General features: G+C 39.3%; 2 protein-coding genes across 7 annotated transcripts in view; both read left to right on the forward strand.

The window, feature by feature from the left end:
- The window catches only part of shroom2a (shroom family member 2a), a 46724-nt gene extending 26923 nt beyond the window's left edge, over positions 1-19801 (forward strand). The window contains exons 3-12 of one of the 5 annotated variants that reach the window (XM_026264741.1): positions 4186-4287; positions 5308-5427; positions 5650-5786; positions 5868-8173; positions 8526-8608; positions 13418-13969; positions 14648-15220; positions 17024-17204; positions 17303-17575; positions 18593-19801. In XM_026264741.1, coding sequence (XP_026120526.1) covers positions 4186-4287; positions 5308-5427; positions 5650-5786; positions 5868-8173; positions 8526-8608; positions 13418-13969; positions 14648-15220; positions 17024-17204; positions 17303-17575; positions 18593-18865 — 4600 coding nt within the window. In that variant the 3' untranslated portion in view covers positions 18866-19801. Of the gene's footprint in view, positions 1-1685; positions 2078-4185; positions 4288-5307; positions 5428-5649; positions 8174-8525; positions 8609-13417; positions 13970-14647; positions 15221-17023; positions 17205-17302; positions 17576-18592 lie in introns of those variants that run through there. The other 4 variants (XM_026264751.1, XM_026264733.1, XM_026264756.1 and 1 more) reach the window with 4 other exon arrangements.
- Positions 19802-20816: 1015 nt separating this feature from the next.
- cldn34a (claudin 34a) lies at positions 20817-24576 on the forward strand. 2 transcript variants are annotated; one of them, XM_026264766.1, is made up of 2 exons: positions 20817-20891; positions 23192-24576. In XM_026264766.1, the coding sequence occupies exon 2, from the start codon at positions 23295-23297 to the stop codon at positions 24027-24029; it is 735 nt and encodes a 244-aa protein (XP_026120551.1). In that variant the 5' UTR covers positions 20817-20891; positions 23192-23294; the 3' UTR covers positions 24030-24576. The 2 variants fall into 2 exon arrangements, with proteins under 2 accessions (XP_026120551.1, XP_026120556.1); XM_026264771.1 differs by lacking the exon at positions 20817-20891 and adding an exon at positions 22763-22818.
- Positions 24577-24622: the final 46 nt, after the last annotated feature.

A 24622-nucleotide genomic window follows, 5' to 3' on the forward strand; every position in this document is an offset into this window, starting at 1 on the left:
TTCTTATTCATCCTTCCAAAATTAGGTCAAACTTAGTATTTTCTTATATGAATGCAATGCAAGCTGTTTATTTAATCTCAGTAATATATCAGATCACTGGAGGGTAATCCCTGTTCTCAGTCTAGATCTGTGATCAGATGTTGATCTACAGGCCATATTAAATATTTTGGAATGTAAAACTTTGCACAGAAGGGATCAGTCTCCTGTGCTTAACGTTTCAAGAAATTTTGGCATCTAGCAATGATTTTAGAGTCCTTTTGGTCACCTTCTAAGTCGGATTACTGTGCACTCTTCTTGCTTCTTATACTGTTTGCTGAGGTTAGACCAAGGGCATCTTAATCACATCAACATGCAGGACACCCGGAGAAAGCAAGCCAATAATTTTTATTTATTTAGGCCTAATAGTTACGCATAATATGTGTACGTTTAAGAAAGGCTTTATGCTGATACATCTTAGTACTGTACACCCAAACAAAAGAGATGCAGATGTGAACCTAGCAGAGGTCTAGACTGCTATTGGTTCTTTGGCTGGTATGACATGCAGCTCAGGAATGTGCCTGTCACTACATGAACCTCACGGTTGGCCTCTCCTGGCCCTGTATTAGCGGTCTGATTGAGATGCGTTCTGAAGAAGGCCTTTGTGAAGACACTCCACGGCCAGATAAATAACTGACTCCAGTGTGGCCAAAACTCTAGCTGTGTCCCCTTGTGTCCAATATTACATAGAACAAAGTGTGGTTTCCATTAGATGGATCCAAGCCAGATGGGTCATATAAGATCTTGTTGGAAATTTCTCCTTATTCTTGTTTCCTTGAAAAACTTCAGCTTAGAATGGCTCTTCTCTCTAAAATAAGAGCATTACCTTTTTTGCCTGCTTTACCTTTTTTGAGGCAGTGAGAAAAATGCAATGTTTATGGGAGCATTAATGCCCAGGAATGGCCTTCTGTCTGGAATGCACGGATGAGAAGTCGTCTCACAATAGATCATTGTGAAAGATTTCGTAAAAGCCCGCCCATCAGGCATAGGCCAAAGCAATTCTTCTGTAATCGTCTTGCCTGTCACCAGACCACTTGTTTTGATGCCAAAAAAAGTTTTAATCAAGCTCGAAAACTTTGTAGGCCAAACTCCGATCACAGTCAGGATTCACTCTTTAGAGATATGTTTTACAAAGCTAACAGGTTGATTATTTGAGATCCTTAGCCTTGTTTTAACTAGATGGCTTTTGTCAGACCTGGTGTGATATTCTGGTCACATGATCGTTTTCGGGGGTTGGGAGGGTTAGGGTTTGAGGTCAGCGGTCACGGTGTTGACTAGTGCCGTCAGTGAGTGGGGTGCCTCAATAAAGCTCTTGTTTTGTGTAGTGCAGAGCCACTACTTTGGATTGATCATTTTATGTCAATAAATCCATTTATATTTCAAAATAAATCCACTTTTCTTTTCAAATGTAAATGTTCGATTATCTCCTCTTTCTTTGGTTTCACCCACTTGATAAACCAGTGCACTGAAGACTGCAAAAATCAACCCGTTGCCATGGTAATAGAAGAAACACAAGGAGTTTCGCGAGAACATTTGGCCCTTTTCAACTGCTCATTAGCATACCATCCCTGAGCCAATAGGGAGACAGAAGCTGCTTGATTGCTTCAAGGAGACTGGTTATGGCAACTGCCCCCTCCTCATTCCCTCCCCCTTCCTTCTCGGGGTAAAATCACCATAATCCCTGTAGAGATCTGCCCTGACTGCAACAGTCACACAGGCACTGGAAGTAGATATTAGAGTGTATGTGCTAAGGCTTGTATGATCAGATCTATACATGGGGTTTGTCAAGGCTACCTTTTTCTGTAGTCTTTTTTTATATGGAAGAAGTGGATGGTTGAAAAGACTCACACTGCGGTCCGGGACCGGCCGTCTATGGAGGGCCCTTTGTCCTGGCCTGTCTTTGATGTGAATGTGGAATGCGCTGCCTGGGGAGTCCACTGGAGCAAACCAGGCACTCAGTACCATTTCATCCATCAAAGCGTCTCAGGTCTGCTCATTTAGGGACCTGTTTGGAAAACTTACTTGCTTGAGGGATTGTTTGGTGAGTTAAGTTGACATTTTACTGTCTTTTTTTACTTCTGCCGTCTTTGTGTCACCTGTTGTTGTTCCTTTGCTTTTATCTTAACATCTGTTTAGTCTCGTTTTATTTGACTGTTTGTGAAATCTAAGCTTTGGTGCAGGTTGTCCCTCAGATGACTTTGTAAACAAGTAAACGGTATGTTAAAACTTGAGCTTATGAAACCTGTTGCATTTATCTTTGCAAACCTAAATCATCCTTTGATGGTTTTCAGACACTGCATCAGATCCTAACAATATATTAGTAAAACAATAGCACTTTTCCCTTTCAAAAGCTTGCTGATCTTTTATGTAGGTGTCTTTTGAACACTTGTTGGTTCATCCTGTGAATTTGATTTGGATGTTAACTCTTTACCCAAGCTGAATAATGGTGAAAATAAAAATAAAGGTCACTTAATTTAATGATTTGTATCAGGCTTTGGATTGGTTGTTGTCTTTTCAAAACTGATTTGTTTGTTTTTGAACATGCCTTGTTCTGAAAACATTGGTGGGGACTTTCCCCTCTGAACCCCCCTCCTTGGCCTCCATTCTGCTTGGGCGCCACTGATTCGGACCACTGGCATATCTGTGCTAGACCAGCTGTAGCCCTGACAATACGTCTAATAAAGAGAATGTCATTAGCATCTGAATAGCCAGCGCCATGTGTGGCGAGCACATACACACTTGAAACTTTTACACAGGAAAAGAGAGTAGCATTGAGCAAAAGCAGAGGGTGTCTTTTGGGCCACTCTGTCCATAATTTGCCATTTAATCTGTTCTGCCATCTTTTAAACCTGTGACAGGAATGTACATGGACATCTTGTTTTAGACAACATCAGCTTAGGTAGTCAAAGCTGGTTTAAGCAAATGTTTTGGGGTCAAGGATATTTGGGTTAGCATAGTAGTTTTTTTTTATTTTCCTATTACTTCGAAGAATTTCTCTTACTGTTTAGTGGCTAGGGGGTTACTGGCACTTGACCTCATGGTCTAATGGAGCCGCACTGCATGTCTTTGATTGACTGTTCTAAACCCTCCGTTCTCGTGGAGAGTTACACAAACTTGAGTTTTAGACTGTTGGAAATTCAAGGAGATGGATTTCTGTTTTTACAATCCTATCACTTAACCAAACGACCGAATTTCATAAATGACAGGAATGTTTTGTCTCTCAAAACTTAAAGGTCACAGGTCAGGTGTGGGTGGACTCTTTAGTTTGGGGAGATGTTGGGCAACATGCTGAGGAATGTTTCATGCTAAACATATTGACGTAAAAGAAGTGGCATGCAGCCATCAAACATTGCATGCACAGAGCCTGGAAAGGTATATATATATTTTTCTCAGTTTTTTCCCCCCTCAGTTTTATTTTATTTTATGGTGTAGAGTGATAGGGAGACATCTAGTGGTTAAGGTTTAACACTATGTCAGGGTTCCTCAAATCTTGTCCTGGTGGGCCAATGCACTGCAGAGTTTAGCTCTAACCTTAATCAAACTTGCCTACCAGTGATTTTTTTATAATCCTGAAGACATTGATTAGCATGCTCAGGTGTGTTTGATTAGGGTTAGAGCCAAACTCTGCAGGAAAGTGGATCTTGTGGGCCTGATTTGAGGATCCATGCCCTATGTCCACTATTGACACTATGTGATTGTTTGTAAGTTGCAGATCTCTGGTCAGTATTTAACCGTATGTGCACAAGAGACTAATAGGTTTTTTGAAAGATTTTCCTCTCAGTGCTGGTGCTGGCACTTTTCTGAATGGCCTTATGGCTAATTTGTTTGCATGTATGCGCTTCTCAACTCTGTCTGCAACAATTGGTCATTAAAACCCAGGTTTCAGTTGCAGTATGTGGACTGTATGTGCATTTTTCATACAGTATATTGTCTTAAGTGTAACATTTTGTGGATGTTTCGTGTTCTTTTGTATAATGATTGACTAATTACAGACAGTGTTGTGGCCCATGCTAGTATGTCTGTATTTTCCCATCACATAGATGGCTTTTCATGTCTCCATTTGGAATTCAGTACTAGAGTCCCTGTCAAACGTTTCTGAACTCAGAAATTCCGACTATATGTGTCCCTCCCCCTTTTAAACCCCTTTAGGAAGATGAAAATGGTGGATATTGTAGCACAGAAAATGCCATCAGAGAGCGACGTGCATATGGCCCGGAGCTTTCTCACGAAGATTTTACGAAGTTCCATGAGGTATGGTATCAATGTATAAACAAAAGACCCCACTTCCTTTCCTGTACCATCCAGTCTATTTTATAATGATCTACAGTCATATTCCCTCCATGGCCTTGTGATATCATTCATCAGAAGTTCAAATTTCCATCCAATAGTTTTCCACCTTGCATATGCTCCACATGACTTATTCAGGGTTCTCACAGTCATAAATAACCTGGAAATATTTGGGAATTTATTATCGTTTTAATATTTCCAGTCCTCATTTTTCAAATCCAAAAAAAAAAAAATATATATATATATATATATATATATATATATATATATATATATTACTCTCTATGAGTACAATCTCAAAATTATTTGAAAAAATCCTTATCCAGTTTGGAAATTTATTAGAAACTGTGGGAACTCTCTTCATTCGTTCTTGCAGTATTGTTTTAAGTATGGATTTCATGAGCATCGGTTCCAAAGATTCTGCCAAAATTTGGAAATGTCTGTAGAAAAATAAATCTATGCACGGACTGAATTATTAATAATCTCATAAAGACAGTGTATTTGACTTATAAGAGGCTCTGTTTAGTTGTTGTGGTAGTTTCAGTAACAATTATATATTTATGTCTATTTCACTTCATGCATACCAGAAAGAACCGATTTAAAGGGTATGTTGCTGTGGTATGAGTGTTGAGAGTGGACTTGTGGTTACAGATATTTAATGGTGTTTGTAGGTGTTTGTCAGGCTTTGTGGTTGACAGTTGAATAACTTTGTGTCGTTGGTGAATGAATGCAACATCGGCATGCTCACCGGCTGCTTCTCTGACTCTCTGCATGATCATTACACTACTTCCATAATCATCTACTGTATCATGTTTGACACTTTACTGTCCTTCAGAAAAGTTGTAGTGCTGCTTGGTAATCTGTGTTTGCCAGTTATTTTGCAGCTGTTCACAAAGCAACATTTCATTGCCTTGTTTTCTAATCTTTCTTCCTCTGTTCTACATCTCTCTTTATCTTTCTCTCTTTCCCATTTGCTGCCCACAGGAGAAATGAACCCATGAGTAGACCTCACTCCTGGCATGCAACCAAGTTCAACGAGAGCCACTCAGAAGCCAAAAACCAGTCCACGCCCTCACCAGTCTGGCAAACAAGATATGATGCAAGGTAATTGGAAAGACAGAATATATATATATATATATATATATATATATATATATATATATATATATATATATATATATATATATATATATATATATATATATATAATTATTATTATTTTTTATTTTTTTACTTTCAGTAATATGGCTATGATATGGCTTTCTGCAGTTGCATTTCCAAGTATATACAGCCTAAACACTCTTTACATGTGTTTGTTTTTCATAGTTCATTCTCTTCTGAACTCTCAACTGGCTGGGAGCAAACAAATCTACAGAGAGTATCTGACCAGTTCAGCTCGTTGGGGAGTATGGACAGCCTAGAGCATAGTGCACATCCCTATCCACCCGGTCGTCTTTCCCCAAGCAAGTCCAATAATAACAGCATTGAATATTTGGGTGGTGGTAAACGAGATTCTGCTTACAGTTCCTTTTCTACAAGCTCAGGAACCCCAGATTACACACTGTCCAAAAGTAATGCTGCATCCACTGAGAACATGCTGTACAAAATTAATCAGTGGGACTCAAGTGGCAGGCACAGCAATGGCAGACATAGCCAAAACCTAAGCGAAGCGGTACGACAAGATGAGAGGCTTGGATACTTGCAGCATCTCTCAGGTTCAGGTAGCCATGAGACCCCAAAAGCTGAAGAACAACCAGGCACTCGGCATTCAAGCTCTGGAAGAGTTAGTATTGGACCTGTCTGGCATATCCCAGATATGAAGAAAAACATGGTATCCTCCACCCCACCTCCTACTCCACCGACACGCAGTGATAGTTTTGCAGCTACCAAGGTTCATGAGAAGGGTCTGAACACAGGCACCTCTGAAGGCCTTGGTGTTCACATCCAGTTAAAGCCTCAGGTAAAAGCTTTGCAAAAGGCAGGAGAGACCCATGAAAGCACGCAAAGGTCTTACCAAGTCAACGAGACTGGTCTTGAGGGCCGACGTGACTATAACCTGCCATCCAAAAATGATTCCTCAAATCCCTATATTTCCTCTGATGCCCATCATCAGCATCCACCCCGTATGTCATCTGACAAGACATACTCCCTATCAACGACAGATGTCAGAGATAGACATCAGTCCTATGCACATGTTCAACACGATCCACGGCAGTACAGCGACGAGGGCACTTTTCACGCTCAAACTAGGACAATTCCAGCACTGAAACCTCCATTCAGTGGCTATTTCAGCAGTATGCAGGAGCTGCCCACAATCAACCACATGCAACTCAGTAGCCAGAATCAAACTAGAAGGCCATCTGCATCAATGTCTGGTCATGTTGGAGTTACCTCTCATCATATCAGTCAGGGAATGACCCAGGCATCTTTAGTGAGAGTTGATGACTCTAAAGCTTTTTCAGTCTCAGAAATGTCACACAGTGGACGGGACCGGATGTCCATAGGTTCTCAAGGAGGAGCAAAAGACCGCTATTTCCCACCTCAGTCACAGCACCATGATACAGAGCATAAAGACAACAATGCCCCCTCCAAACAAAGTGACAGCCATCATCGCATTTTCTCTGCACAGAGTAATCCCTTGAATGTGTCTGATTTAACAAAACCTTCTGAATTGAAGGGAAGCCAAAAGCAACACCATGTGTCTAGCTCAGATGAGCATTCTGGTAGTTATCCCTCAAGTAAGCAACCCGAGCACAGGAGAAGTGCTGGTCATCTCCATCTTAAAGAGTACTCGCAACAACCCTTTCAAACTCAAAGTGAGTCAAAGATTTCTCCCCAGAAAACACCTATGCTGTATTCTCTGGCCCATGAGCACCATGACGTGGAGGACTGTCAAGATGTGATCAACAGTGGAAGTGCACAACTGGAAGCCCTTGACAGTCAGAGTGGCAAACAGGCACGACGAAGTGACAGATTTGCCACAACCTTGCGCAATGAGATCCAGATGAGGAGGTCCCAGCTTCAAAAAAGTCAAAGCGCAGCCACTTTAGAAAGTCCGGTTGAAGCTGTAGAAGAGCCTACAGTCTGGAGGACCACTGAGACGACTTCTTCCACTTCAGAAGGCTGCTTTTCCAGCTCTTATAAAGACCATCTGAAAGAAGCCCAAGCCAGAGTCCTTCAGGCTACATCCTTTAGAAGGAAAGACCTAGAGCCAGTCTTGTTTGAGCATCCAGGTAATGAGGGTCCCACTAGGAAAGACACACCTCCGCTTCCAGGTGTCTCCGAGGTCCCACCTACTAAACCCACCTCAGGGAGTAATCAGGTGCTTCGCATTGGTAACCGCAAGCGGTTTTCTGCAGAAAAAATTCATGAAGTAGGAGCTAATGAGCGCTCCAGTGTGCCTGATAATGCTGAACCTTTAGAAAACCGGCACAGATTATTTGAGGCGGTGGGGAATCCAGCTTTCCCTAAACCTATGCCAAAGCTAAATCTGCAGATATCTGAAGACACCAGACTGTGCAAGTCTGGAGGCATGCACTATTCTGCAAAGAGTGACACAGCAGGGCGGAGTAACAGTGAAAGCTCAACCCCCACTGAACACCACCTTAATGAAGGTCGGGATGGCCCTCTCTCAGTTAACCGACAAGCCATACTAGAACAACAGCGACTTGGCACCTTTGCAGAGTATGAGGCCAAATGGAACATCCAAAGGAAAGCGGCCGAACCAAGGGTATCTGGACGATACCACTCCGCTGATAACATCCTTGATACAGGAAATGAGAGACTGAGTAAGCCCACCTGTATGCATGAAAGATCTAGATCCTCCCCTTCTGCTGACTTCTATGGTCAGGTTGGTTGTTTCATATTTAATGAAGTCTCTCAGTTTTCAGTGATTTTAATTCTGGTGTTATATCTGTTCAAATTTTGTAACCTTTTACTAAACATGAGGCAGAGTTTGTTTTTATTTAGAAAGCATCATAAATCAAAAGGGACCTGAGTCTCACATATAACCTCAGTGAATAGCAATATAAAAGATGGAACTTTAGTCCGTCAAACATTAAATTAAAAGGCACACCCTCAGACTAGGAAAGTCATAATTACAAGAGACAAATAGTCATAAAATAGCCAAAGTTAACAGCAGTTGAGATGTATTAATACCTGAACCAGGAGGTTGAGTTTTATGTGCATTATATTCCTCCCAGAATCTTCCAGTTCAAGAGAAGGCATCAGCTGACTATTCCAAACCTGAGAAAAATCTCTGCGAACAGGATAAGAATAGTACAAGGTGAGTGCGGTTTTGTTATTTTTCCATTGCCTTGCAAGTTGTGTTAAAGAATAAAAAGTCTATCACTACCAAATATCACTTTTCACTTTTAATATGCTTTTTTGTCATGATTATCATGATACTTCTGGGCTTGTTTGAAAGTCAAACAACTCTTCCCTTTGTAATGGAAATTATACCAATGCCAACAGTCCTCACTGTCTCAGTGTGTGAAAACTATTCCTGTGCTAATGGCTCTGATCTTGTCATTGTTGCATACAGAAATCCACAGTTGGGCCATCAGTCAGCCCCTGTTGGGTCAAAGACAAACAGTAGACTCTTTATGGCCCTTGCAGCTTTGGGATTTAGCCCAGCTGTGACAGCATTGCTATCCTCACTGACCGGGCTTTGTTACAACGAGATGGGTTTGAGGTGTAGGCATGTGAGTGTGACAAAGGAAGTGTCCAATAAGTCCATTCATAATAAGGCCAAAGAGTAAAATAGCAGCCCAAATTACATTTTTGCTCTTCCTATTTCTTTAAACTCATTTCAGTATTTTAAAGTTGTAGAACAATGCAAAGATGAGATTTAATTCAAGTTTTACTCTCCATAACTATGTAATCTAGTTGGTATTGCATTTTATTCTGAAAGAAGCATGAATGGAAGCCCTGTACTCTGCGAAGGAGAAACTTCAATGCAATTCATAATGCAGAACATTCTGAATTTTAAAACCATCTGAATGAAGAATAGAAAGCTTTTATGTATATTGTGCGCTTGAATAATGTATCTAACTGGCACAGAAAGGAAGTAGCATTAACAATGTGAAGCTACAATTCTACTGTTAGAAAACTTGCAGCCTGATAGTGTGTTTTGCTGGGCTTGAAATGACCTCCAGTTACCTTAGCAAGTTTTGAAATCATGTCTTTTCATGTCTAGCCTTTGAAACATGTTAAATCGATGAAATAAACTGTGTCCTTTGAAGATGCAGTTTAAGGATAAGAGACGGATAGCTGGGATGTTATTCCTTTACATAATAAACATTTTTAGGTGGGGCTCCAGTAGTGTGATTCAGGTCAAATTGGATATATGCTCTCAATGTTTGAGATGCTAATTAAAGTTTCAGTTTACATTGCCATTAATTTGACTCTGTCTATCAAAGCAATAGCAACAAGATCATTTTCTAAAGTCACAAACAGCTTTCACTTGTGTATATGTGTGTGTGTGTGTGTGTGTGTAACAGATGACTTACCTGACCTATCTTAATATTTATCTAACCTTCTTGTTTTTAAATAACCATAACCTTTTAGGCATATCATCCTGTGGGTCATTCTCTTAGAATCGTATGTGTAGACGTAAGGAGTGGCAAACTTGAATAAACATGTTACCTCCAAACATCCATCATCCGGAGCCTTGTAAATTGCCCCCTATGAAAGGTTTTGTCTTGTTTCTTTCTTGTAATTAGGGTGCTGTGGAGACCTAACTATGAATTATACTATAGACCTGCATCTTCACTTCATAGCACTATGAGATTTCTTAGAAATTGTTGTTTAAATGTCAAAGTTTTCCTGTCAGCCACCCAGTCATTTTACTTACGTGCAAACATGCACAACTCAATTATAAAGCTCTAGCTGAAAGTCCTAGCTGAAGGGATTCTTCATGTCAGTAAGTGACTGACATTGACTGAGACTTCTAATGTTAGAAAACTGTTTTGCAACTGTTGATTTTTATAAGTACAGCTAGTATGGACTAAATCCAGTTGGAAACATTTCAATTGAGCTACAAGCATTTTAGCCCCACCCAGGTTGAGATTACATATGTTCAGGGCTCCAGGAAGCACCTGTTGCTGAGATGAGAACTCCCAGTCATCAGAGGTGAGCGCTGCTTCTCATACTGTCAAGTTTCATATTTAATGCAAGGATTGCTATTTAGTTGTTTTTTAATGGACCGCAGCATGAGTACCTGGATTATGGACTTTCTAATTAAGTTCGAGTCATCCTGAGTCTGTAAGATTTAGTTATCAGTTAATGATACTTTTCTTTTCTTCATTATGTTTTGACTTAATAGGTCAGTGTTTGCATGTGAAATGCTTAGTAAACAATGAAACAGTGGCTTATCCACGTGGAGCGATGTTTAGTATGTCTCTCCATTAGACGTTTCTAGTATTGGTAAATGTTTTGTCATATGAACTTTATCAAACAAGGTTAGTTAGCAAGAGACTGATGTTTGATTATAGGTGGAGTGTTGTGGACAAAAGCTTACATTGTATTACAGCAGAGACGTTCTGCATGCCAGATCATGTTGAGATCAAATGCATGTGTTAGACACTGTAGTATCAGAAAGAGTCTGTATTCTTCTTGAATGTTACCTATGCATGCAAGCAATGCTAATGACATCTGCAATGAAAGCATGTTTCAGATAACATTGAAAAATGACTCTTAAAGTTCATACTTTTCTGTTTCTGCTTCCGCATATTTCTAAATATTTCCTTCATTCTTCATTCCATTTTGCCTTTTGTTTTCCTTTTGTACACAATCTTCAAAAGTTTAGGTCTGTAAGATTATTATTTCTTTTTTTTTTTTTTTTTTTGCTTTTCAAGATATTTTAAATCCGCAAGGATGCATTATATTGATCAAAAGTGAGAGATTTATTGCTGTTCTTTATTTTAATTAATATATTCATGAATCCCAAAAAATGGTTTCCACAAAAATATTAAACTTAAAATTGAAAACCGTAATTAAACCGTAAAGTTTTTATGAAATTACTGTATTTTGATTAAATAAATAAAGCATAGGTGAGCATAAGGCGCTTCAAAACTTCTTAATATTCTTACAGACCACAAACTTTTCGACTGTAGTATAAGCACTAACCATTCTACAACTATTCTCTACTTTTTTAATATCGCTTTCTTTGGAGCACAGCCACTGGTTCTATACACCCTGCAGGTAATTCAGTATACTGTGTCTTTCTGTGCAGTTCAATAGATTTTTTAATTGGTATAATTCGTTTGCACATATTGATGGTGGGAGGTATCTACAAAATTATTATAAATTGTACAGTAGAATCTCTGTCAGTTGACACTCTTCTAATGTCACATGGTATAAATGTATACTGTCAGACCACCCATCCCTAATCCCATCCCTAGGTGGTTTGCTAAGACTCTAAAGAAATACATTTATATTTAAAGGAGCTTTCCGAAACTCGTCGATTTTTACAAAGCTCATTGATCTGACAAGCGAGATGTGCTCTGATTGGCCAGACATCCAGTGCATTGTGATTGGCTGAATACCTCGAGCGTGTGACAGAAATGTTATGCCCCTTATCATAATGTGATGCTGTGTCCCAGCGTAACAAGACAAAACCAATAAAACCCATTACAAACGAGGCATTTGTTGTATACGGTGAAGACATAATTACGGATTATAATGACTTATACTGTCTTTTTATGCGTTGCATTGCCTATCACGCCGTGTAATCATAAAAACATTTGTGGTCAGAGAAACAAAAAACAAGCACTACTTCACAATGTTTAAAACCACGTTTGAATCATCAGTGGCAAATTCTTTAATTATGAAAACATACTTACAGGCTGTGAGTCAGAAGCCCCAGACTGTCCTTTCAAAAGTTGGAATTGCCCCACTATATAGAAACAGCCTTTGTGCACGGAAAAATTTGTATGCTACTCTCCCAGGTTCAGAAAACAGTTCTCCCTAAAATGTGCTGCACAAATCTGAATATTCTGGTTAAATACAACTTAACCACTGATTTCTACTTGTGTCTTCTTTTGAAAGGCCAAAAATAGTTTTGCTTGCACAATGAAACACAGCGTCTCCATGACATGGCGGCGACGGCAGCAATAATACTACAGCGAGAATCAAAGTTACACCACCTTTCTTTAGATAAACATTTGGGCAGTGTTATGCATATCTTTCCACAGGGTGACGTAGACGTGGGGGGACGTAGACATTTTAGGAGGGCGAGGATGAGTCTTAACTTTTATAAATAATATATCTTTGGGTTTGAGACTTTAGTCGGTAGCACTTTATTTTACAGTCCTGTTCCCCCTGTACATACTATGTACTTATTATAGTAATTACAATAATTATGTAATAATTAGGTACTAACCCTGAACCTACCCCTAAACCTAACCCTACCCCATGTAGTTACCTTATTAAACCTGAAATTTCTTAGATAAATACACTGTAAGTACACTAAGTACATTTAAGTACACGTACTGTAAAATAAAGTGCAACCCTTTAGCCTTTGCAACTTTTGGGATCTAATATATGTACAAACAACTTGTAACACTCCAAAGAGAAAGGAAAAATTGAAATTGCATCAAATGACCCAAATGACAAACTTTAATATCTTAAAGTTACATGCATAGGTTGTTGTAATGTTAGAGTTTTCTTTCCCAAGCAATTTAAAAAATATATATATATACAAGAGCCACCTTATTCCTCTCTGCCAAACATAATCTTAGTAGACAAGGAAGAGAGTAAAAACATAAACAAAAACAAACAAAATTAAGAAGGGAAAAGCGTTCTCTTTGCCAGTTGCTGCAGGGGAAAGATCATTCATTCTCCACAGCATGACAGGCTTGTGGGAACAGAAATATGCTGGGTATGACAGCCAGCCTGGGAGTTACCATGGAGAGATGGTGAAATGTGGGAGAAATGTCTGCCTGCCTATCGATTTACGCTGAACACAGTGAGGCTTTGTTGACAAAAAAGGACAAATACATTCAGAGTCCGGGTCTTTGATAATTCTTCTTTGGTTGCGTGCATTGGTGGATTGAGAATTTTACTTCAAAACATTTCTCCTTTGTTTTCTTAGGTTAAATGAGAATGGATATAGTGAACTCGTATGCAAGGAGAAACCAGAAGCACCTCCTCTGGCCTTGACTGAAGACCTGGAGAAAAAAGCTTTAGAACCTCCATCCAATCATCATAAAACTGTACAGCATTTTTCTGACCATAGCAATCGCAGCTCTGTTCTCTTGCCTCATCTGGAGAAGTACAAATGCCCTGAGGGCACACCTCCTCCTCTTAGCAAATTTCAGGAGGTCCAGCCTGGATCACAAGGAGGAGTCTTGGCCTCACTTTCTGCTGTCAACAATCAAAGCTTCACCCCTCTTTCAGTCCCTGTTCCTTGGAAGGGTTCCGAGCACAGCAAAGGGCCAACCAGGGAGGAGGAGCTACAACAAGAGCTTGTGCCTCCTCCCTTTCCACCTCCTCCCCCTCCAGCTGTCCTGCCCACCCAACAAACCGCTGGACAGACCCAGCCCACCATGGAGGGGCAGCGTCCGCCCTCGCCCCAGTTTGCTCCCCAGAGGCTGACTGACAAGCCCCCTCTCTCCGTCTCCATACAGGATGAAGCTCCTGGAAGGTAAGACTTTGTGTGTTTAAAGTTCAATTCCACCGTTCAGGAATTCTTTCAGGTCTGTGCTGGAATTCAGGGAGACTTTCACTGGCAAACCACAGCTGGGCTCCTCTCAGCTGCAATCTTAAAACCATCACTGGAAACTACAGCCCAGTAATTTAATGACTGTGCTTCTCTTAACTGTCTCTTTATTGTATTCATGCACATACAAGGGGCTTATTCATACGTGTCCTTACTGCAGATTGCCCATGTGTGCTGCAGTTCTTCAGATCAGTCATAAGAGGGATCCCCCACCCCCCCCAAAACCTTGACTAAAGACTGTTAAAGAACATAATTTCTGGTGCTTTGTTTTTGCTGGAAGGTGGCAAAGATTTAGTAATCTTACAGCCTGGAGAAGACCAAGGGTTTGAACTGAACATTTGGGTTTAAGTGACATTGTTGTATGATTCTTAACGGTTTGCATGGATTTGGTCACAGGAACTGACATTTCTTGTTTTCCTGAATGCCGAGCCTTCTACCCCGAAGTAAAAGATCACATTTCCTGTTTTTCTACGCAGATTATATTGTGTAGAAATAGTTTTTCCTGTTCTTGTGTTTATTACTTTACCTAGTTACCTAGTTTTTCTTATGTTGCATTTCTTTCATTCACCATAACACTTTTCTGTTTTCATTGTTGTTTACCAGGATGGAAAGGGTTAAAGATGAGAACACATCAGTGAAGAAAGTTCCCATTAAGATTGTCCACTCCGAGAGTGACATTGAAAAAGAAAGTCGACAGTATCTTGACCTGCCCATCGAGACCCCTGTCAGCTCTGAAGGACCTGGAGTAACTCATTTTCAGAGTTTGGGAAACCCGGAACAGTCATACTCTCTGTTCTGTACTTACACCAGACAAAAGGACCAGGGGCCTGATCCGAAAGAAGCAGATATGGGCCCTCTGAAAGACCAGGGTCCACAAACCAATGTGAACTCAGTATCTTATGCATTACATGACTTACAGACTTCGTCTGATCAGAGCAGCAACGGGGTGTCTTCACATCCCTCACAGTCAGAAGATGACGAAAAAAGAAAGGAGCTTGCTAGAGACATAATGGACAAGGACAAGTCCCTAGTGGACATTTTAGACCTGAGTAAGATGAAGACCACTATGGATCTGATGGAGGGGATTTTCCCTCAAGGAGAGCAGCTACTGGAAGAGGCCCAACAGCGCAGGAAAGCTGCACCTAAACAGCTCTCTCCTCGCAACTCTTTGGAGAAGTCAGTATTTCTGGATTCCTATTTCCTCAGTTTGAAATTTTTTATTATTTACCCTTAAAGGGATAGTTCTCCCAAAAATTACTCACCCTCGTGTTGTTCCAAACCCCTAAGACCTCCCGTTCATCTTCGGAGCACAAATTAAGATATTTTTTATGAATACTGAGAGCTCTCTGACCCTCCCATAGACAGCAAGGATCCTACCACGATTAAGGTCCAGAAACGTAGTAAGGACATTGTTAAAATAAGACATCAGTGGTTCAGACGTAATTTTACTAAGCTATGTGAATACTTTTTGTACACAAAGAAAACAAAAATAACGACTTCATTGAACAATTAGTCTCCACATCACCATGTCGCCATTTTGGAGAGTATCACACACGTAAACGATGTATACAACATATTTATGTGGATACGTTGTTTACGTTCAGATCAAAACCCGATGGGACCCGACAGGTTCGGGCTTAATTTATATCATCTTAGGCGGGCTCAGGGCGGGCTCTGGCTTGCGCTCCGCTTTGCGAAGTAAACGAGCGGTCATGTGATGTGATGAGTGACAAAGATGCGAAAATGAATGCTGAGTAGGTGAAACGGAGGCTTGCCTCTGGCGATTACGTTTTGGTTGCACCAGCAACTAAAGCAAAGTCTGAGGTGTGGAAAAGTTTTGACCATGTTTATGAGAATAATGAGTGAATAATGACGCAACATCAGTGAGCGCAGGAACACGCTGAAGCAATAATTGCAATGGATTCAATAATTTTCCTCCACAAAAATATGTAGGCTTAGCCTCTAATCTCTGTGAGTAAAGGTTTTTCAAATGATAACTAAATATTCACTGAGTCTTAAATGCATAATTTGGACAGAGTATTTACGCTAATGTTGGCATTATTCTTTTATTAAATGTCAGCTGCTAGTGGCAAAGCAAACCCGGCGGAGCCTTTATCTTAATTTCGTTATTGCCAAATACCCATCTTAATTTAAAATTTATCTTAATTTAATTCGTTAAAAAAATACTCCTTTTTTTTTTGTTGCATTGGTCTATTTATAGGCTAAATGAGCCTATGTCTAGAATGCTGAGATGTTACAATGTTACAGAGGACTTATTTTATTTCTTTATTCCAACTTCCAAGTGGTCTAGTCTACGTTAGTTCTGAATAAATTATGTTAAAACATGTATAAATAACTCATTCTTGACAGGCTTTTAAAAAGCTGTTAATCAAAATGTACTTGTCAAGCTCGGGCTGAAACCTGTCGGGTTTGAGTCCTGTCGGGCCTAACTTTTATGGCCCGATTACAGCTGACACTGAACAGCATACGTTGTTTACATATATTTATCTCCAAAATGGTGCCTGGGTCATGCGGAAGAGACAAAGTATTGAATAAAGTCATTATTTTTGTTTTCTTTGCACACAAAAAGTATTCTAGTAAAATTATAGTTGAACCACAAATGTCACATGGATTATTTTAACAATGTCCTTGCTACGTTTCTGGACCTTGATCATGGTAGGATCCTTGCTGTCTGTGGGAGGGTCAAAGAGCTCACAGAATTCTTCAAAAACATCTTAATTTGTGTTCTGAGGATGAACAAAGGTCTTATGGGTTTGGAATGACATGAGTGTGAGTAAACAAGGACAGGATTTTGAACGCTCCCTTTAATTACAAACTTATACAGAAGGAAGACAGATTGAAGTTGTATGTTTGATATTCATGTACTGTTTGTATGTTTTTGTCACATGTAATTCTGTGGTGTTTGGCTCCATTATGATCAATTTATATTTCTCATAAAAGTCATGTGTGGGTTTTCAGGAAAGAGGAGGACAGCCTAGTGGCAGCCACTGCTTTAGTGACTAATTCAACCTACTACAGTACATCTGCACCCAAAGCAGAGCTGTTGATTAAGATGAAGGACATGCAGGAACAGAGTGTAGAGCACGACTCCGAGGAGGAGCTGGAGGAGGACAATGAAAGCGATCTTGCCAGCAAGAAGGTACGAAAATGCTGTTGCAACACATCTGCGATACAATCAGATACTACTTACTAGTCCATTGTATCAAGTGACTGTCCTTGTTTTCTTTCTCATTGCAGCATGAGTTGATTGACAGTCTCAGCAAGAAGCTGCAGGTGCTGAAGGAAGCTCAGCAGAGTCTACAGGAGGACGTGCAAGACAACAACGCTCTCGGGGAGGATGTGGAGGCCATCGTACAGGGTGTCTGCAAGCCTAATGAACTCGAAAAGTTCCGTATGTTCGTTGGTGATCTTGATAAAGTGGTCAACCTTCTGCTGTCTCTGTCTGGACGCTTGGCCAGAGTAGAGAATGCCCTCAACAGCCTGGAGGAAGACGCTTCACTGGAGGAGAGGGTGAGAATGAAAATGAGGGATTTGGAGAAACAGGATTAATGTTGTGGAGGAATGACGTCCAGAATTAAGGGTTTCAAACAGCATAAGAAAATAGGCTGAAAAAGAACACAGAATATTATTAAGGCTGGAAAACGGCATTAACATAAAAGTAGCATGTTATGCCAGAGATTTGGCCTACTGCTGACACAGACGAAAGCTCTTTGAGTCCAGCTCGCATTACTTCAAGATCCTGTTTGTTTTTTACTGTTTCCTTACAATCTTAATCCATAGAGCCTTAAATTGGTACTATGGAAAATGGTAATAACTGAGAACCATGGTATAAATTACATTACTATTCTAGTATCATAGCTTTTATATAGATTTAAATGGGCTTCCAGATAATTAAATTGAACTTATTTGTATATAGTAGGGTAACCATATGAGCCATTTTCCCAGGACACGTCCTTGCCAGGATTTCTACACTGCCTAAAACATCCAAAGTAGTTTGACCAATAACATACAGGTATGGTACATAATCAACCAATCGTGGCGTTTGAGAAGGTGAGAACTACAGAGAACGATCAAAGCAATGCAAACGTACAGGTTAGGTGTTTGTTTGTTCATTCAACTTGAAGCGTTGCTGTGCGCCAATCATTGTATGACACCAAAAGTCCAAGAGAGTGATTTTAATGCATAAGGAGCCGTCTGCTCTGCTTTCTATAGCTGTGTCATAAAATGATCGATCTGCACAGCACAGACAGACAAAATCTGGATATTTTAGGCAATATAACATTCTGGCAAGGACGCGTCCTGGGAAAATGGCTCATATGGTCACCCTAGTATATAGATACATGTTTTGTGTCCTATACACATAAATGTGTGTGTGTCTGTGTGCGTGTGTGCGTGTGTGTTTGTGTATATACAAACACACAAAAATGAATGGCTGAAATATTTACAAGGTGCTTTTGCATTTAAAGATGAAATAATGATTTTGATTGAATTATTCATTTATTCAAAATGTTCATCGTCTTTCTGCAGCGTACACTGACAGAGAAACGCAAACTGCTGATCCGTCAACATGAGGATGCCAAGGAGCTGAAGGAGAACCTTGACAGGAGAGAACGGGTCGTCTACGACATCCTGGCGAGCTACCTGTCAGAAGAGAATATGGCTGACTATGAGCACTTTGTGAAGATGAAGTCTGCCCTTATTATTGAGCAGCGCAAGCTCGAGGACAAGATCAAACTGGGGGAGGAGCAGCTCAAGTGTCTGATGGACAGTCTCCCAATGGACCAGAGGACAACCAACTGAGGACTTAAAAAACTGATGCAATGATCCAGAGCAACTCGCTTGATGTCACCCTAAATAACAGGGTTCCAAAGCAGTATTTAATGTGGTCCATGTACTGCCAATGGAATTGCATTCGGGTCATATATCGAGTGCTTCTTGTCTGCCCCAGCAGACAGCATTTTGGCAAGACTCATGAAGACTGTGAAAGTGCTGGGCACTTTTAGATCATGATTTGACCAAATCACCTGTCATCTTATATTTTCATGACGTTCCAATGTTACACGACCCATAGAATTATATGGTGAAATAATGTTTAAAGACACTTAATTTTTTTTTTCTCCCCATGAATCGGTTTAAATATGTCATGCCCTTTTTGCACCAATGTGCTCTAAAAACTTGACACTCTGTGTGTTGGCCTACATGCCATGGTCACTCACTGTGCTGTATCTTTTTAACCACTAGAGGGCAATGAAAGACACCTCAAAATGTCAATGCCTGAATGCCAATATAAACTTTTGTGATTCAAACATACACTCAAATCCCGGTGGCATAAAGCTTTGCACATGTAAGCGGTTTCGATTTACACCAGGAGGTTGTAATTATCTTCCGAAAATGACTTTTTTGATAGTGCATTATTTCAAATGACATGCCACTATCCTGGTCATGTTAAATCATATTCAGTTATATTTTTAGTAATTTATTTTAGCCTTTTGAATCTTTGTATATAACTAGAATAGGCTAGAATTTTAATCTTTCACTTGATTTTAGCCAAGCAAACCACCACTTTAGTCTGCACGCTTTTTATAGATGAATGTATGATATATCACCATACAATGCATTGTAACATCAAAATTAGGATTGACTGTTAGTATTCTGAAAGACTTGCCTAAATGATGTAATGTTATTTCACTAAGGATTCCGTGCTTTTCTATAAAATACCAGCTGCCTTTTACTCCACATCATGTGTTTGTGTCATTTATAATTTCATCTGTAAGATATTTGTGACCCTGGACCACAAAAGCAGTCAAAATGCTCAATTTTGAAATCATCTGAACAAAATAAGCTTTCCACTGATGTATGGTTTGTTAGGATGGGACAATGTGTCACTTTATGGCATGAATGCAGTGTGAAACAAATTCATTGTTTCCAATATTATAGCGGAAATAGCACGTGTATTGGTCAATCAAGATTACTTTCTTCACTAAACAAAAGTGTCTGATAATCTGTGAGTCAAATACTTTTTAATATTGCAGTTCCCGTGTACATCATTTAAAATAAAGAAATATAATTGAAAAAAACTTCAGGCGCTAAACTTTAATTACACTGAGTTGGAAATGTTCATAATCCAGATTAAAGGAATGACGTTTTAGTCTAATTATACTGGCATGTTCCTACCACAGTGTGTTTATCAGTAAAGCAATTTAAACTTTTATTACTTGATTCAATCCTTCTATTTCTCGATTCTCTAAGCAATCGTTGTTTTATCTGAATAGCTCTGATCACCTAATATTTAACCTCAGATAGCATTGAGTCTTACTGCCAATCAGAAAAGAGACTTTGACATGCAGAACTCGCCAGATAGTGGTTGAATAAAAAAAATAATGGCGCAACTTACATAATATTATGGCGTTAAGTATATTTCAGCATAATTACAAAGGTATTATTTTAAAATCCGAAAACAGTAATAGAAAAAAAAGTGATTGTCAAGTTTACTGATAATTTGAAATATGATATTAAACAAATATCAAATGTGACTGTTTACACACGTTACATTATCATGTGATGTTCTCGCGTCATGACTCATGTTGAACTGACCATCTGGATATGCCTAACCAATACACAAGTTTATGGTAACAGTATAGTAACTTTTCATTGTTTTGCATTGATCCTCCCCGCCCTCTCTTATCCATTTATTGGATATGCTATATGAATCATTAACCAGAGTTGTGTTTGACATGTACATGTCAGTTCGCACAGTTTGTCATTTCCACTAGCTTCGTTTGAGCGGCACAGGTGAGGATCCTCTGGAGCTCAAAACATATCACAGGTAAGCATGAGTTTGTGATTTATTTATTGACATTTTAAAGGATGTATGAGGATATAACCTACTTTATCAATCAGATAAAAATGTTTAAAGTTTAACAAGAGCTTGAGAAACTATTGGAAATAACGAAAAGGACATATAAGGTTATAGACCAACTGAATGTGCTTAATACATTTTGCAACAATAAATAGGACATATTTTGGCTATTTCATATATAAGGCAGTTATAATGGGAAGTCATTTACTGGGGGTGGGAGTTGGCAAAGTGTTGAAAAAGCTTGAAAGCTCTATTAATTTGTCGCAGTCTCTGATTCCTTTGCGTGAAGAAACTGATTATTGTAAATGACCTTTCAGCTTATCCTGGAACATTCCACAACCCCAGGTGTGCAGGGAGCCAGGCAGGAAATATTAGTGCTCTCTCTCTCTCTCTCTCTCTCTCTCTCTCTCTCTCTCTCTCTCTCTCTCTCTCTCTCTCTCTCTCTCTCTTCCTTCTCTGTTTGGTCTCAGATGCATAGTCTTATGCTTGACCTTCAGTGCAGTGTCCTTTTTCCTCCCGCTGGAAACATCGCTCGTCACCACAGTTTTTTAAACACTATATGTGAAAAGCATTTTCTTCTGTCTGAAATGGTTACTTGACCTTAACCTTTTGTGTCCAAAGGAAGCACTTTGTAAGTTGGAAAACATACTTGTTTGTGAAATGACAAAGAGGCTGTGCCACTGTGGGACGCAGGTTTCAGTCGGGCTTGCGTCATGTCCCTGTCCCGTTGCCCTTGCTTTCTTACTGTATTTTCCGGTCTTCTCCTTACTGTCATGTTGTTAAAGGTACACAAGGCCATAAAAAATCCAAAGGGGGTGTTGCTGGTCCATGGACAATTTCCACATACAGTTTAACAGTTGTTTTACTGTATGTCTACTTTGTGCTGACTGGTCGGAAATCATGAGATTAACTGTCTTTTTTTAATTATTGTCGGCCCTGGAAAAATCATATCCTTTTCTACAGCTGTCAATAGAAAAATGCTATTCATTCTTTTCTTAAAATCAATTAAATATTTGACTCTCTTTTGACATTTATTTCACCTTGATTGGCTTTAGTACAATTACAATCTAAAAGTCAATTGTTTACTCTTATTATTATTATCATTATTTTTATTTAATGATTGGAATTCATTAATTTATCAAGTTGTCTACATAATATCATGCTAACTATATTTCTGACACGGTATAATAGTATTTTTACATGAAAATATGCTCTGCCATTTGTTTAATTTAATGATTGAATGATTCTTTTATCTCATCAAGGCTAAAAGTAAAATGGTAATAAAGCAAAATTTCCAGCAGTCACTACACCAGTCATCAGTGTCACATAATTCTTTAGAAATAATTCTAATATGCCGATTTGGGGCTATTGAAACATTTCTTATCATCATTTCTTTGTTGTATTTCTTGTATTGTTGGGTGGGTGGGTGGGGTCATATAGTCATATATAATATATATGAAGGTATCATATATTAATAGTAAGTCCAAAAGTTCAGCGTTTTAAATATTATATTTTGTCACAGTTTAACTAACTAATGCTGAAATATATATATATATATATATATATATATATATATATATATATATATATATATACACACACACACACAGTACAGACACACCAAAAGTTTGGACACACCTTCTCGTTCAGAGTTTTCTTTATTTTCATGACTATTGACTATTGTAGACTTACACTGAAGGCATCAAGGGCTATTTGACCAAGAAGAAGAGTGATGGGGTGCTGCGCCAGATGACCTGGCCTCCACAGTCACTGGACCTGAATCCAATCGAGATGGTTTAGGGGTGAGCTGGACCGCAGACAGAAGGCAAAAGGGCCAACAAATGCTAAGCATCTCTCGGGGAACTCCTTCAAGACTGTTGGAAGACCATTTCAGGTGACTACCTCTTGAAGCTCATCAAGAGAATGCAGAGTGTGAGCAAAGCAGTAATCAAAGCAAAAGGAAGCTACTTTGAAGAACCTAGAATATGACATATTTTCAGTTGTTTCACACTTTTTTGTTATGTATATAATTCCACATGTGTTAATTCATAGTTTTGATGCCTTCAGTGTGAATCTACAATTTTCATAGTCATGAAAATAAAGAAAACTCTTTGAATGAGAAGGTGTGTCCAAACGTTTGGTCTGTACTATATATATATATATTTTTTTTTTTAATGATACTATTTTAGGAAAGGGGTCCCCTCAGATGGACCCTAGTGTATAGAATTGGGTTAAAATATCTTTTTCTATTTTCTCTAATCTAACAGAAGTGGTATGATGGCGATGTGGCCATGCACCTGAAGGACAGTGTGCAGAGCTGAGGAGGAAATATTCATCACCAGCTGGTGTCAGGACTCAGCTGTTTAAGCAATGGCTTACCTTCCCCAGTCAGTCCATTGGCAGTTTGCAGGTCTAGTGCTTGGGTTTGTAGGATGGATAATGACAGCCTCCATTTCTGGGGTGAACGACTGGAGGATATGGTACGTGGACAATCAGACGGTCATCACCGGAGGACTGGCCTGGGTCGGAGTGTGGCGCGTCTGTTTCAACAGCCACATTTTGGATTCGGCTGAGATCTGCAAAAGCATCAGCCTTACAGATTCATTCACTCCACCAGAAATAGCAGCTGCCCAGGTACTTTGCATGGTTGCTGTTGGCGTGGGGGTGCTTGCAATCCTAGTGGCGGGACATGCGGTGAGAAATGCCATCTCTGGGGTTAACAACAGGCATGTCAGATTGACCTTTGTGATGGCGTGCTCCTTGTTCTGGCTAACTGCCGTGTGTTCGCTGGTCCCCGTCTTTTGGAATATGAATTCTGTGCTGGCGAACCTCACTATAGACTTCCCGCCTGATTTCTACTTGCCTTCTGCTCCAGTGAAACAGGAAGTAGGTCCAGGGATTGGGATTGGGATCGGTTCAGGTTGCCTGCTCATTGTAAGTGGACTACTCTTAATGTGCTACAGCTATCCCAAAACCAAAGTGCCTAAGAGTGGAGAAACTGGACATTTTGACAACAGTCCAAGAAATGAAGGCTTTCTTGGTGTAATTAAAGAGAGTATGGATGAGGGTGTGATCAACCCAGCGTATGAATCAGAGAAGCTTTAATAATAAAGTGCATCACTCCATGAAAGGACTTTGAAAGCTCTAAACACAGTTTCTTCAAATTTTTGACTGTTTGAGGAAAACTTATATGACCCCAAACCAAACGGAATATCTAAATACAGTATATTTAGATAAATGTAATGTAATTATATAGTCACTGAAGTGACTGATGAATTGAAATAACCGCAAGCACTTTGAACTTTGAGGCCATTTTATTGGTATCAAATTGTTAATATGTCTATGACACTGGACTTTTAAAGTTGACTTATTATTGTTACATAATTTGCAGGGCACACAATGCTATAAGAGTATACTCACCTGAATGTCTGTAATGTATGCTTTTACCACAATTTAAAAGCTTAGGGTCAGTAAGGTTTTTATTTTATTTTATTTTTGTAAGTTTTCCAAAATGTCACTTTTTGCTAAATGAAGCTGCATTTATTTTATGAAAAATATGATCAAAACAGCAATACGCTGCAATAAAAGAGTTGATACACACACACACAGACACACATATATATATATACCAGTAATTTTTTATAATTAAAAATAATAATTCAATTAATCCAATTAATGCGTTAAATTATACAAATTTT

This window comes from Carassius auratus, chromosome 6, assembly GCF_003368295.1.
Source record: "Carassius auratus strain Wakin chromosome 6, ASM336829v1, whole genome shotgun sequence".
Taxonomy (NCBI): domain Eukaryota; kingdom Metazoa; phylum Chordata; class Actinopteri; order Cypriniformes; family Cyprinidae; genus Carassius; species Carassius auratus.